This window comes from Taurulus bubalis (genome assembly GCF_910589615.1).
Source record: "Taurulus bubalis genome assembly, chromosome: 7".
NCBI lineage: Eukaryota > Metazoa > Chordata > Actinopteri > Perciformes > Cottidae > Taurulus > Taurulus bubalis.
In genome coordinates this window covers 17159329-17175849 of record NC_136595.1, presented here as the reverse complement: position 1 = coordinate 17175849, position 16521 = coordinate 17159329, and the positions used below count along the sequence as shown (strand labels likewise).

General features: G+C 38.3%; 1 protein-coding gene across 1 annotated transcript; it reads left to right on the top strand.

Moving 5' to 3' along the window:
- Nucleotides 1-7488: 7488 nt before the first annotated feature.
- hykk.2 (hydroxylysine kinase, tandem duplicate 2) lies at nt 7489-15454 on the top strand (the record flags this gene model as incomplete). The annotated part of the gene is made up of 5 exons (XM_079221603.1): nt 7489-7783; nt 8559-8701; nt 9067-9247; nt 9440-9684; nt 15260-15454. The coding sequence occupies 5 exons, from the start codon at nt 7489-7491 to the stop codon at nt 15452-15454; spliced, it is 1059 nt and encodes a 352-aa protein (XP_079077729.1).
- Between the last annotated feature and the right edge of the window lie 1067 nt (nt 15455-16521).

Genomic DNA, 16521 nt, shown 5'->3' with positions numbered 1-16521 from the left:
ATAGCCTGGGACAACATGATTTCATGAGAGAACTCATAAGACAGACTGCTTTAAATCTATTCCTCACACCGCCTCATAGAGCCTTTGAAATTGTAGTATCATTATACTATCTGGGATGTTTCACAAACTAAGAATTAATAATTGAATAGGTCGTGCAGGTATCAGATAGCTCTACTGTTTTTCATGAATGATAAATCTCTGCACAGCAGATGTTTACCGTGACCTGATAAGAAGGATACATGCTACTAAGTGTTCACACTAACCTTTTACTCACACACACACAGACACATTTTTATAGATACATCTTAAGTGATCAGCAGCCGGGAAATATGGTTGTTGCAGCAGCACAAGGACAGCACAACGGATAAATAGAAAAAAAAGCACTATGATGTTTTGATAAACAATGCACAAAATCGACTGTACACATGTTATATGTGTGCATGTTTGTATGTCTGTAAATTAAATATAAAAGACCCATCATATGAGAATATTAGGGAACTTTTAAGTAGTCAATGTAGAAAGGAGAATGCTACCCATAGTGTTAGTAAAAAAACTGTTGCTCACTCAGTAAGGTAAAACAATGTCTTTACTCCAAATGATTTCTTCTTAAACCTATTTCTGCAGCAAGGGAACATTTTACTTGACACATAATCAGTGCAGACAAGTGAATGAAAAGCACTGATTTGTTAAAGGAAGAGAAAATACTTCTGATAAATAGGAAATTGCGAGGACCAACTGGCACAGCAGGAAGAACTTAATGAAAGAGGGATAGGGAGGGTTTGATAGGTATGATGTTGGCTGGCATTGGCAGCTACTAAGAACACATACAATATGCTGAGTAATACACTATAGGCATTTATTTTACAGCAGTTATTGTCCTATTAGTAATGACGATAATGCTTATTAGTGACCTTATTATCAAATTGTAATCACCACCATTATTTGAAGTAGTATGTATCTTAGCTGTTGGTAAAAGCATGAGGTTGTAACACATTATATGTACTTGATAATATTTTGCCTATATAATAATATCTGCATGCTAAGATTTACCATGTTCACCATTTCAGTTTAGCATGTTAACTTGCCAATATTCCTTAATAACCAATAAACACAAAGTACAACCGATGGGAACTATATCAGTTCTTCAGGTATTTGATCATTAACCAAAGTATTGGACAACGTTACATTTTGACCTGATGATGTAGATGTAAAGTCAGGGGATCACCAAAATTATTTGGATTCATACTCAGAGCACAATGGATATCTGTAACAGGGCAATTCATCAAGTAGATGTTGAGCTGCTTCACACAAAAACCAAAATGTTCACCCGCTGGTGGCAGTAGAGAAAAGCTCAGAGGATTACAAGTCAATAGGCTGCATTCTCTGTCGACCATGAATGCCAAAGTTTCATGTTAATCTGGACTAGAATGGCTGCTCTTCCTAGAGCCTTGCGGCCAGTGGACCTATCCCTACACTTTCAACAAGGATTGCCATCATATGCAGTGCTATACTGCATACAAATCACAAAGTACACAATGGAGTTACGAGAAGCCGGAGACACGTTTTTCATGCCTTCAGCCACAGCCTCAATCGCCAGCTCGGTGAGACAGGCCCCATTATTCTACACATGCAGCCACCTTTCACATCTCAGGCCATTTTCATTCAGATCCATTCACCTGATTCAATACTCAACACACAAGGGTGTATTCAGTTGATTGCAATATTCAACCTTACCTCTAAATCCCACTCAATCCCCCACACTGGTCCTTTAAGATCTTAATTTTTTTTTTTTTTTTTTTACATCAGTGTTCACTAGCAGCAGTTTTCTTATTCCCTACCTTAGTTTGTACATTGCAGATATCTTGGCTTGTCAATGTTAGTTTAGCAATGGAATAATGTGACCCCATTGACAGAACTCTGTATTGCATCAAAAGTGTGCATATGGGATAAACAAAACGGGGACCCATTCATACAAAAACAGCACCACTAGTCTAAAACTCTACAGGGAACCTTTAATATATTTAAAAAAAAATCAAAATTGGTAAAGATTATTCACAGATGGTAAAAATGTTTCTGTGCTTGAAAAACACATCTTTAATGTGACCCACTGTAAAACCTTCTCAGATATTTGCATTTGTTGTTGACTTTGTCCTGACACAGGAAAACAAATTCTGCTTATGAGAAATGCAGAAGGCCAAATATCATAGTTTTTACAAATATGTCAGGAACTATGAAAGTTGATGAATAGTTTAATATGTCTGATGATATGTAAAAAATGCTTGGTAATTTTTTAACCAGTATTCTGGCAGTCATGGAACTGGATTCACTGTGTTCAGTGTGTTTGATTATTGGATATTCATATGCAGTTATAATACTGACTGTCAACAGTGTCAGTTTCACAGCTGCCATGTCAGACACGTGAAGCTCAAGGGACATTGTCTCAACTCATAAGCAAGTGTGTCATGACCGGACAAGCTAAAGGCCATATCATAAATATGAGCAGGATGGCAGATGGAGGCTACAAACACAATGCATTTTCATTTCCCCCCATCTTCCCCAATGATCACCTGTTGTTTACAATCGAGGTGAATGCGGGTGATGTTTTCCTCCCTATAAAAATCATTTTCGATTTTAATCTCCATTACAGCAATATATTCTTCTGCTAACATGTTGACTCTGACATATTAGCAGGCCTGTTGTTAGGGGCGGGCCCGAGGGGCCTTGACCACCGACAGAGCTGTCGTATCCCACCATAGAGTCAGGAGCTTGCGTTGTTCGTCCTGTGCTCTCTACACTGTGAACCCAAGCAAAGCCGACTAAGCTTTTTTTATTTTTTATTCATGAAAGTTAGTAGCTGTCAAAATCAGCGTAGAACTAGAAATGCCAAAACTGTTTGCAACTCTCTCTCTCTCTCTCTCTCTCTCTCTCTCTCTCTCTCTCTCTCTCTCTCTCTCAACTGTCCATTCACTTCTGTGTCTTTTTCCTTATAATAACAGTTTTTGAGGTAGGTTTCACATTTTTCGATGATTAGGATGTGTCAGAGTGCACAAACAGCGTGACAATAGATTGCTTATCAAAACAATTCCCAGTGGATGATCCTACAGGTCACCTACAGCCGGCTGAGCTCCAATGTTTATGTCATGTTTACTTGCATTGCTGGTAGGCTGCATTTCCCCTGACATGTATTAACTGTCAATGTTTTTTTTCCAGATCAGTGAAAATGTTATCTAATTCTATCTATACATGCAACATAATAGATAGGGATGATTTTGCTGATAAATGTATAATCTGCCTGATCAATACTCTTGTGTGCCACCTATTTTGTTTACAAAAGGCCCACTTACGGAAATCAAATGCCCGCCCCCGGTCTGGGGCTTGTTTGTTAATAATATAAAATATTGATCAGTACCACTTTTACAATGAAGGTGCCAGAAATCCACTAAAACAGATTTGGTACGAACTGGTTAAGTACCTCCCAATGTCAGCTGACAGCTAAAGCGGGGCTACATTTTGAACGGAAGTCATGCAGTAATTTTGTCACCGACAGTACCATAGTGAAAGGTGGAAGCAGATTTTCATAAACCTACATACTCACTTGTGTTTATTGTAATTTCATCACAATAAACACAAGTGAGTTACACTAAACTTTTGTCAAGAATTATGCTGCTCAGCTCTGATTGACATATACAATAAAATGTGTGTAAGATGACTTGTTGTTATTTTCTGACAATTTTACTGTCACAATTCCATGGTTCTGTCCTTGTTACTTTATGACGATAAATTAACCAAAAATACTTTCCAGGAAACATTGCAATAACATAGCCGTATACTCCAAATGACATCTCTTAGAGTAACTTTTAGTGTAAAATGTGAAATCAAAATCAATAAATGCTTACAATTCATGCCCTGCCATAAGGCCATGTTTATTGCTGTATGGACATGATCAGCTGCATATTGCCCACATGATTCAGTCCTATCATCTTAACTTCCTCTGTATCTATTAGGGATATCCTTGAAGACAAACACGCCTTTTACTTATTCTTAAGCTCGCATTTTTCACTTCAAGTTGGATTTCTTGTCGTTGAGACTAGTGTGTCATGCAGCAACTTGGAATCCACCACCTTATAGTTCTATAGGCTCCATATGTTGCTGCTCGACAGTCAATAACAAAAGCTTCTCCACTATTAGTTGACCAGCTGACATTTTTCCGTTGCCTTTCCTGTTGGCTTTGCTGGAATGCTTTGTGACAGCTGTCTAAGATGACTGCTGACTCCTTTGTGTTAACTGAACCTCAGGCTTCAGCTGCACAGGTAATCAGCACCTTGGGAGCTGGTATAAGAAATGACAATCTCTGGAAAGCACTCGACATTAATGCAAATACACACTCCTAGGCAGATGCATACATCTGCTTATGATGAAAAACATTCCCATTCAGCTCATATGGTGCCAATACACGCAAACACAAAAAGAAAATATAGGTATTAAATGTGCCAAAGGATAAATGGACAATCCATCTTTAAATTAGCTGTTGACAATAAGCAAATATGCTCACGCCTGTCTGTTAAAAAGAAACAACAGACTGTTGTTTACTCATATGTTTAGTGCCAGAGCAAAATGTTGTTCTTTAACCATACAAACAATAATTTCCTAACCGTAACGGTATTCAGCCACATCTACTTGCAGAGAAATTCATTTCCCTTTTAAAAATTATTTTAACATTGATGGCTGAATAGTGGACTTTTTAACTGACATATCCATGTAATGCTGGTTAATGCTTACTCTAAACAGCTGTAGTCTTCCACTGGTTGTCCTCAAGGTTGTTGTATGCCTCCCATCTTTTACTGGGTGGCTGTGGCTCAGAGGGTCAATAACGCTAAACTGATTCTCACAAAGCTCGTTTGTATTGAAAGCTGCAGCAATACATATTTTACACTCAATAATGGGTCATGATTATGTATAATGTAAAAGTTGGCACTTGCAGTTTCCACTAAGCTCTACGGATCTTTCTCCTTCAGCTCATTGTTTGGTTGACATGCTGGACTCCACAGAGCAATGAAGCCCCACTCTGCTGCTACACAGAGCACTTGTTAATTCAATGTTCATTCATATTTAATTGTTTTTTTCTGGAGGGAGGCGCAAGCGCTCAGACGGAGCAAGAAGAGGTGCAGCAACAGATCCATGATGGGACAATTACGGTGGGTTTTGAGCATTAACGGATGCGAACAAACATGTTGTAACAGTAACCCGAGATTTAAAAAAAAATGCATCCGTAAAAGAGCTCAATAGATCTCGTTTAAGGGGAACATTATATAAAACAAAAGTTGGAATGAGACTCAAAGCTGGAACAGGCACTTTGTATTTAATGTCCATATATATTTCAACATTTTTCTCCCTATATTCCTCAATTTAGGCAGTAGTGTATAATAACGAAGTATAAATACTTTGTTACGGTACTTAAGTTGTTTTTGGGGATATCTGTACTTTACTATTTTTATTTCTGTTGACTTTTACTTTTACTTCACTAAATTTTGCAACGCAAACTGATACTTTTACTCCAATACATTTCCCCTGAAACCTTCGTTACTCGCTACAAAATCAAATATATCTAGAAAAGAAAGAAGAAAAAAAACCCATCTGGGCTGTGGTGGAACACAAACTCCACGCACGCAGGTGTTGCGAATCACAATAGGCTCGTTCGAGATGAGCCATCTCTCGTCGATTTCAGAGTCAGACGCCGCAGTAGCTCTCCAACGACTGCGTGGCCCAGTGCATGATGGGAAACGCCTGGCTGTCGCCACATCAGAGAGCTGATTGGCTCTTAGATCTGACAACAAACACCACGTGTTGTAGAAAATCCTTATTTTATGTGTAGTTGTAATACTTAACGCTCGATTGTTGACTATTCGTCTCGTTTGATCTAAAAACATATCTTGTGTGGTTGTTAATACAAAATCGTATTTATATAACACATATCTAAACCAGTAGTAATGTATTTCACAGGCAGACATAAAAAGAACAAAGGATGCAGCTACACACACATTTCTACATACATATATATTTACAAACACATATGAATAAATCCAAACGTGATCTGTAAACTACAAGTAGACAAAAGTTCAGAACTAACAGGAAGTCATTTTTTCTGTTTCTGTCTTTTAATACTTAACATATTTAAAGTGAAACAACATACAGAAGCTTACAGAATCACACAAAATATAAATAAAAATGTGTAAAAAGAAAAAAATCAGCATCCTGAGTTTTGTCCTTCATTGAAGATTTACATTGAGAAAGACCAGATGCCTCAGCTTTGAGTGGCTGATCCTGTTTCTTCTCTCCGCAAGTATCTGCCCTGTTTTGGAGAAGCTTCTCTCTGAGGGGACTGAAGTTGCTACAATGCACAGTCTCCGTGCATCACGTGAGTAAGGCGTGGGTCCCTCCCTCCTGTTCGTGTGCTTGCTGTGTGCTGTGTGCTGTGTGCGTAACTCCCGCCCCTCCTCCCTCTGCTCAGCGCAAGCACAGAGACGACGCCACACATGTTGACCAATTAAATGCGGCGAGAGAGAGAGAGAGAACTAGCTGTGCTTCTGTCTAAAATCTACTTTACATTTTCCTTTTCCTTTTCTTTTGAAAGTTCCCACCGGATACATTTCTTTCAGTACAGTATTTCCACGAAAAATACACCACGCTACTTCTAACTACTTGTTCGTCTGTTCTTCCACACAACGCGAGGTAGGTTCACCGACCTGCGTCTCCCGTTATCAGCCGCTATTGCTCATATTAAATGTAACGTTGCCGAGCATAGCAATGTGCTGAATATAGACTCCATTGAACAACGTTACAAGAGCGTCACTTGCCAAGCTATTGCTGACAAGGATCAACTCGTACACTCATTTTCTATTTATTCAGACTCAGTATGTCACCGTTTCTTTTTTAACATTCAAAATGTAACTTGATTTATTAAGTACACCGTTCACAGTTATGTGTGTAGTCTGTGCAGTTCATGGCGACCTTGTCACCTTGTCGTGAATATTGGCAGACGAAAACACATAGAAATAAATAATAAATAATACTGAAGTTTTGGCTCCAACCAAATGTTATTATTTTGATTGAGTGATTGTATATTTAGTATAAGATATCAGAAAATCAGGGACAAATCAAACTTTCTCGGGGTCCAATATGATTATTTGCAAATACTTACATTGGAGAAGCTGGATTTTACAAATGTGTGTTATTATGATACTATAAATTACTTCAAAGTCATGATATGCAATTTATTTATTATTTTTTAGTGTTGACGGAAAATCAGTGAATGTCAAAACATATTTATTTGATTTCTAAAGAGGCATGCAGCATGCATATACACCACCCTTTAGCAGTTTTATACTAAATTATTATGAAGTTACTATAAGTTATTATGATGCTTTTGTTTTGAAATGTGATGTTTTGAAGTGTTTGCATGTAATAGCATGTTGTTTTCATTCAGCAATAATGTCAGCAAAGCCCAACTTCAGCCACGCTCAGGTGGTTGAGATAGTGAATAGACTCTTCAGGCTGACGGCATCAGAAATCCGCTGTCTGCCGAGCTACGATGACCAGAACTTCTACGTGGCGTCCATCGAGGGTGCCGAGTACATCCTGAAGATATTGAACTCAGAGGACAGTAAGAACCCCTCCCTGATTGAGATGCAGACGTATGCCATGTCCTTCCTGCACCAGAATGGACTTCCTTCTCAAACAGTCCTGACCACCGCTTCAGGCCAGCTCATGAGCCTAGAAGAAACAGGTATGAGACCATTCACACAAGGATGTGTGCATGTATACAAACACTGTACATATTACATATATATACATATTATGCTACTTCACTAACTTTTGCCATTATTGTATGATTTCCTTCCCACATGCTTTAGATAATTTTTCTCAATGAGATTGTAATACAATTTAAGATACATTTGACTATTTTCAGGCTGGGCCTAATTTCTTTGTTTTTACCATCAAAATGATTAAAGCTTTCACTCTGTAGCACTCACCCACATTAGAAGTTAACATTTGTCTTTCTCAGTCAAAGCCAAAGAGTGCAACAAGATATTATTATACAGTATACCATTTTCTTTCAGTACACTCACTCTGCAGCTGCATGCCTTTTAATGCATACTTTATTAAATCATGAATGGAATTTTATCAAACATATTCCTAATGTTCATAATTCAGGTTCCTAAAACAAAAGTGCTGCAATTTTAAATTGATGCATTTCTTTCAAACTCTGATCCAGTAATGTGAAGATATCCTTGAGGGTTAAATTAATTCGTTAATTTCCACCTGTTCCTGTACCACAGGTTTGTAGAATACCTGTCTACTTCAATTCAGTACGTCTGTGAGTGTGTGTGTTCACATGCTGAGTAGTTGAAATTGGCCCCGGGTTCAATGCTTTCAGAGAGAGAGCTATGCTGTTGCAATTTGGAGGTGCACACACATGCCAAGGCAAAAATACCTGCTTTATGAGAGTTATGAGTGAGGGAAATGGCTACAGTACTAAGTATGTCTTTCTCCTTTGGCAGATTGTGGCTATGGCTGCCAGAAGTACCTGGTGAGGTTGCTGACTTATTTACCTGGAACCACTATTTCCAAGGTTCCTTTAACACCACGGTTACTTTATGAAACTGGCAAGATGGCAGCAGTTATGGACCAAATCCTACAAAAGGTATAATAGTAACATACCTGTGAAATATAAGATAATTTACTTATTGTTTGTTATACCATCAAATGTCGTGACAACAAAGTGCTCCACTATTCGAAAGTTTATTGACAAAGTTTATTGACAACGTTTATTGACAAAACTTTAAGATTGTTTTCTAAAATTGTCTTAAACGACAACATTTGCCACTACTCGTGATGTTTTGAGTTCTTTCGTCATGAATTTACGAACCACATAGTTATGCTATAGTCATTGTCGCATATGTTTTGGTTATTTTGTAATCTAATTCAGATAATCTATATCATAAAGCACCAGACCCTCACTGCGCATTAAGCATTATGCTTCTCTGTATTGTTGTTGTTTTTTTCCAGATGGAGCACCCTCATCTTGACGTGCTGCAGAGAGAGAAGTTCATATGGAGTCTGTCAAATGTTCCTCTCCTGGAGGCGTACATGAGTTTATTAGATGGAGATCCTCTTGAAGAGGTTGTGAAGTCTGTCATTCATCAGTACAAGACCTCTGTGATTGCTAAACGCTCCAATTTCCGCAGATGTGAGTATGATAGTTACTTTTATACATTTGAATAAGGCAGCTGGTGATTTTAAACACTCCCTTGCTCACTTCCCTTGACACAGCTCCTTAGCACCTTGTATACTGTCAGCAGGGATTGGATGTCACTGAATATATGAGTGATAACATATTTAGGATCTCTTTAAACAACATTGTATCTCTTCTATTTTTAAGGTATTAACCATGGTGACTTTAATGACCTCAATGTGCTTGTACAACCTGATGAGACTGACGGCCACAGGATTTCTGGCATCCTCGACTTTGGGGACATGAACAGTGGCTATTACATCCATGAGCTAGCCATCACTATCATGTACATGATGGTGACGCACCCTGAACCGATAGAGGTGGCTGGACCTGTCCTCGCTGGCTGGGAAAGTGTCCTTCCCCTCAATGAGGCAGAGAAAGATTGTCTCTATGTGCTCGTGCTGTCCCGTTTCTGCCAGTCGTTGGTTTTAGCTCGTCACTCTATGACTTTGCAACCGGAAAATGCAGAGTATCTGATGATTTCATCTAGGAGGGGCTCCCACATTCTCCTTAAACTGTGGGAGCTCGGAAAGGAGCAGGCGGAGAAGGCATGGTTTCAGAGTACAGCTCAAATCAGTGACAAATTGTGAGAAATATGGAAGGAAAAAGGAATAAATGTTCAACGCATTCAATCCACCAAAAGTGTTCTTCTCTCTTTTCAGCTAAAATAAGAGCTGGACTTACATTACAGAAACCTTTTTAAAAACTGTGCATCTTAATAAAATACTTGATTTTAGAAAAATGAATTTAACCGACTTGTCCTTCAGCTTTAAATTTAAATGTTATATTATTCTAGTCTTCTAAAAAAAGATGTGTGCAGGGACTTTATCTGTGGTTATTGAGACCACTTCAGCTCTATTCCCCTCTCTGTTTTCATCATGTTGGACAGTGAATGAATGTGTTTGGATTCTGATCGTATTGGGCTCTCAGGATTATTTTTCTGATTTGCTTGCTCTGGCTTTCTGACTATTTTTGAGGTCTTTACTGGGGATTTGAACTTTCGAAAAGTTGTCTTTTCTTATACTTCTTTTTTACATTATCCATTTTTGTAACCTGTAATGTAATGTCCCTTTGTCAGTTGAATATTTGGAACTGCTGTAGGTCACTGCTGTTTCACCAATTGTTTTATTTGCGGTTGTACAAGAATGTGATTCCTAAACTACTCAAGTCTTGTCCTGTCCTGAGGAGGCGTACTCACTCACTGTCACATTTGTATTATCTGTTATACTCTAGTCTGCACCTGTGCTGTTTAATAGATCAATCTTTTTTACAGACTTTGACCTGAATCGTAAAACATGTCTTTGGACTACACTTGTATAACAGGGAATCGACCAGTATAGTTACTACTTAATAAGTTACTACTTAAACCAGGTCTGTAGAAGGGCTGATTTAAAAAAATTATAACAATAAAACAATGTAACTGTTGAAAAGCTGGAAGTCCTCTTTCTGTACGCCTAATGTTCACTGGAGGAAAGGCTTAGTCAGATTCTCCACTTAGTTAGGTTTTTGTTTGGCCAGTTGCGCATTTATTGCTAGAAATCACGTTAGTTGTAAAACATAACAGCTTTACATTTTGCTCTGACCAAGGAGCTTCATTAAGTTTACATCTGACAGTTTTGATGTTTTACTTTAATTCAGGACATCAATTCTCTCTAGTATTTACTCATGCATTATTTTTGTTTAATAATGTGCTTTGAAAACATGTCAGATCAACAGTTTGATTACCTTCTGGTCTTTAATATAAATAGTAATATAGAATATTGTGTAATACTGCCCTCGTGTGGTCCTCATAAGCTCATGCCACCAGTCAAACCAGTTCAACTGGTTTGACTGGTGCGTCATGAAAGATAACCTATTTAAGGTGTGTGTGTGTGTGATTCCCTTCACTTCTTCTATATCGGTTGAGAGATGATGGGTAAGTGCACATAATATCTGTTAAATTACTAAAAAGTAAAAAAATCCATTAAAACTCAAATCTACTCATTTAGTTACAATTAATTCATTAGTATAACTAATGTATTATTTGCACTCTGTTAAAACTGCAGCTTTTGGAAGACTGGTGATGAGCAATGAGTGCACAGGCATAGTACTCATTATAGAGCTAAGTATTTATGGTTTATTTTGCAGTTCTTACTTTTTTATAGTAGTCAGACCTTTTAGGTTTTTAAATAATGAATGTCTTAATACACGACTGAGGTGTATCCCTATACATTACAGTCTGTCTATTTAATCAATCTATTTCACTGAAGCCTATTACTGCTACTGAACATGATTACTATGATACTATAATATATTTACTACTTTAACTTCAACAGAGACTCTTGACAAAAACTAATTTTTTGTATTTTAAGTAAAAATGCAAATATTCAGCATAAATCCAGTCATTATTAATGTTGTCAGGGGGCACAATCGGCAAATGTCAGGTGGTGCAACCATTTAAAACATTAATTTAGAGTGATTCATTTTAGATTAAAGTGACCAAATGGCTGATAACTATAATGTAAATAACTGTTTAATTGCATGTATTCATTCATATCATACATTTGTATAATTTTGTCTCTCAATTTAAACGTAAAACTGGATGGAAAATACCAAAAACCTGGCCAATAGAATGCAATAATCTTAATTTATTATAAATACAAAACACATCCACAAAAAAAAAATGTGTTAGGCACTGTCAACACTCTAATGATGATGTTTACTCTTGTGTGCAGATACTGCCACAGGTGTTGATCACAGGCCAATGCTCACCCTACAGCGAGCAACCAAACTAACACTGCGACTTTATGGCATAACCATAATTGATATCTCCACCCTGCCGAGTTACATTGATCAGAACTCCCTCATAGGATAACAAGTACGTCCTGAAGATCATGAACTCAGAAGAAAGTAAGAATGCCATCCGGTTGGAGGTGCAGACCCTGGCCATGTCCTTTCTAAACCAGCATGGAATTCCTACTCAGATAGCCATGCTCAGCACCACCGGGAAGCTCATGAATATGGAGGAAATAAGTAAGGTTTCTTAGTTTGAGTCATTATAATATAAAATCACATGCTGCAAAAGATGTGTGGTTAAACTAATGACTGAGGGAGCCTATATTCTATTATTTTCATTTATGAAAGTGTCCTGCAAAAGCTGTCTCAGAATATGCCATATTCTTTTAAGTAAAAAAGAAAACACTGCTCACCAGACCAGATCTCAGAAGTTAAATGTTAAATGCTATATATTGAACTTAAATGCTATATATTGAAAGAAAGACTCATCCCACTGATTGATTTTACCTGACTCTGGAAATAAACTTCATGTTGATGATTGTCTCTGATGCTGCATACGACTGGTTATGTTTGTTTTATGTTATGCTGTTGTCACGACTTATACTAGCATATGTTATACTAGCAATGATGTCATACAACCACCAGTTCTGCCCAGTGTGAATTGTTCAAGAGAAAACACCGGCAAGTCCTTTTGTCCTGCACGTTCTAAACCAGGCCATACAGAGTTATGACGCTGAAGTAAACTAAACATCTCTTTGTTTTTATATCTGTTATTAGACTGTGGACAAGGTGCTCAGACCTACTGTGTGAGGCTGATGAACTATCTCCCTGGAAAAACCATCGCAGAATCTTCAGTCACAGCACAAGATCTCTACCATGTCGGCAAGTTGGCTGCCGTCATAGATACAACATTGCAACAAGTAAGTTCAAATGTCACACTTGTATATTTCAGCTAAGAGATATTTTGTCTGCCCTCACCTCCACATGCAGCTGTTTCACTAATGCCTGAGGGATATTTTGTGTCTATCAATTCATTGTTCAGGTTTTATCTGCCAAAGACCCAATTTTATTTTCAGGTGTTGATGTGCTATTTGGAGAGTGAATATTGATTAACATGTTAGCCAAATTAACTTTAGAGGGCCATAATGTGTCAGACTGATTATACTGCTTAATGCAGCTTAAAGGTACAGTATACACAAGTTGTGATATAACAAGCATGCAAAAATACTACTATTTAAAACATTTACATTTTTCAGTATGTATCTCCAAACCTGGATGTCTTACAAAACAACGAGATTTGGAGTTTATCCAACATTCCTCTCATAGAGGGCTACCTATGAGTGATGGATGGAGATCCCCTGCAGGACGTGATCAAAGCAGTCATTAAACAGTATAAGTCACACGTGATGCCCAAGATCGGCTCTTTCCGTAAAGGTATTACACACATAACAAGTAAATATTCATTTTGTTCTCTTTTGTTAAATAGTTTTTTCGGTGAGATGAAATGTAACGTAATGTAACTGGGTGCTTGCCAATCCAGCCCAGTATCCTTAGGAATCATGTCAATGTGGGCAATTCCACGACTCACAGTTTATAACCAATGATGATGTTCACTGACAATACAGGAAGCACTGTGGTCTTTATACAGACTGGGGTTCATGTTCCGTAACAATTATTTTAACCACAATCTTCCCATAACCTTAAAACGGCTATATTTAATATTCTTAGGCATGCTAGCGGCACGGCCTGCAATGCCCAGCTGTCGGTCCACCACTTTGGTCAAGAGCGAACAGCTCCTGGACGTGTTGAGATGACATGTTGTGCGGACATTCATGGTCCCCAAATAGTGAATCCTCTAGCACCACTACAAGATTGAAATTTGTGGTTATGAGTGAAATATCCCAATTGTTGATTGGTTGGTGACTATGAAGGTTGTTTCATACATTTATATCCCTCTTTGAATGAACTATAATGTTCACTTGGTGATCCCCTTATCTTTCATCTAGCGCTAAGAGAGCTAAAGCTACCAGCTTATTTTTGTTACGTTAACAATAGATCAAATTACTTGTATTTGAAAGGGATCACTCAAAGGGATGAACCCATAATCCATTATCACTCGATTCTGCAGTTGCCCTCAGCTCGATAAAGCTCACTTATTTGGTTTACATCACTCTCACCGCTCTTACAGTGTCAGACAGTAAACAACAGTTTTTTCTGCAAATAAGCTTAAAAACTTCCTCTACACTATGTGTCCTCAAATGGCACATGGACAAAGTTTGCGTGTTACGATCTCCGGAGAAAAGGACCCAAGCACCGATGTACGAAGTAAAGTAAATTTAATAATCGAAAAAAAAAGACAGGCTTCCAAAAAAAACAAATAAAAAAACAGGCAGAGGAACAAACAGGAATAAAAGGGAATCTAACAAGGCATTAAACAGGACTAACAAGGCAGACACACAGTACGAACCAACACTGGGGCAGGAGACAGACAGGGTTTAAATACAAGGGGAAGGTGCAGGTGATTGGACACTGTAGTAAACAATCAGGGACAAAGCAGATAAGCACAGGGGCAGGAAGTGCAGGGACACAGAGGACACAAGAGACACAGACTTCAAAATAAAACAGGAAACAACACAACACCGTGACATTGTGACCAGAAACCAAAATGCAAAACGAATGCTAATGATGCTCCATATACATATTTTTCATCCATATTTGGTGGATGTGCTAACAAGTTTCCTATGTCAACCTAATAGCAAAATGCGAAGTGTTGTCCTGCCCAAGAGGTTATTGAAGATGTATATGCCTAAATACCTTTACACTATGGTAACATATACCGGAATAAAAGCCTGAAATTTGTCTTACCTAAGATATTAATTTACAGTTTTCTCCTAAAGTACATTTAGAGACACACCAGTACTAAGTTTTTCTGTGGTGTCTTTCACAGGAATAATACATGGGGACATGAATGACCACAACGTCCTTGTTACACCTGTAGCCAACGGGCGTCATGAGGTGTCAGGCGTGCTGGACTTTTCTCTGCTCAGGATTGATTGGTATGTATTTGAAGTGGCTGTAACAATTGCGTACATGATGCTGGAGAACCCCAATCCGTTGGACATGGGTGGAGCGATGTTGGCAGGCTGGTAGAGCATCATGGTGCTCAGTGATGAGGAAAAGGATTCCCTCTTCCTGCTGGTGCTTGGCCGGTTGTGCCAGTCTCTGGTTTACAGCCGGTACAATGTCACAAAGTACCCAGACAACGAGAAATATCTCCTGACTACAGCCAAAAGTGGGACTCGGCTTCTTAATAAACTGTGGGAGCTGGGCAAGAAAGATGGAGAAAGGAAATGGTTCACAGATGCTGGCACATTCTCAGACAAATAATAAAGAAGTTTATTAATGGATGAGCATGAAAGAGAATAAAGATTTGCATTTTCAAAGAATATCTGAATTGTAGCTTTGTCATTTTTTACTTACTCTGGAGGTTCACCATATTTGGCTCAAACAATATTTGACACTTTATATAAACTAACAGTATACAAAATAGTTCATATTAGCTCCACCTCGACCAACTACAGCATTTACATACTATTAATATTCAGTGCATTGGTAATAATAATGTGATTTTATAGCAGAATAATGAGCCCCTGCAGTCCAACGCATCAAAACGTATTCCAGAAACGCAACTGGGAGGCTCGATTGTCATCACTGGTCATCGAGAAGGACCTGTTACTGGAATTGAAGCGTACCGATAAACTGTACAACCGCTTCATTGAACTCTTTGTTAACAAAGAGAGGAGGATGGCATCAGCACCCCCAGTTTGGTTGAATTCTTCATCAGGAGCTCTTCCTCACTCTCCAAGTCCTCGTACTCCCATGAATTGATACCAGAGCCACTGATGTGACATAACAAAAAAACTCCAAAGCCTGGCTTACAAGAGCATATAAGTCAATTGTACATGATTATAACACAATTCAACCATAAATATTAACATAAACAATGAATATGACTCGAGAGGACTCAAAAGTAACTCGAGAGAGCTTCCGAAGCTATGGAAATATCAATTTTCATATCTCTAGCTTGATGCCACACATGAATGGCGCACTTTTCTGCAAAGCTTACGACCTACAGAATTCACCAATAACGTCAAATCCCTTGTCAGACAAAGCCTCAGTAAGATATCAACCACATTCAAGCCAAAACAACTGAAATATGACTTACTTATGGATGAAACGATATTCCGCATGGCCTTGCTTGGTATGTATTGGTGCATCTGCTTGAGCAGAGCGCCTCTGTTGGGGAACCAGAGGAGTCCAAGGTCCAGGAAGAAAGTTAGGGCATTTTAGCTCTCCGCGGATCTAAAACTACAGTTCACGAAATGTGCACTAAATGGATAACTAAAACTATTTACCTTCACTTAATCAAAGCCAAACTTTGCAGAGATATTGTT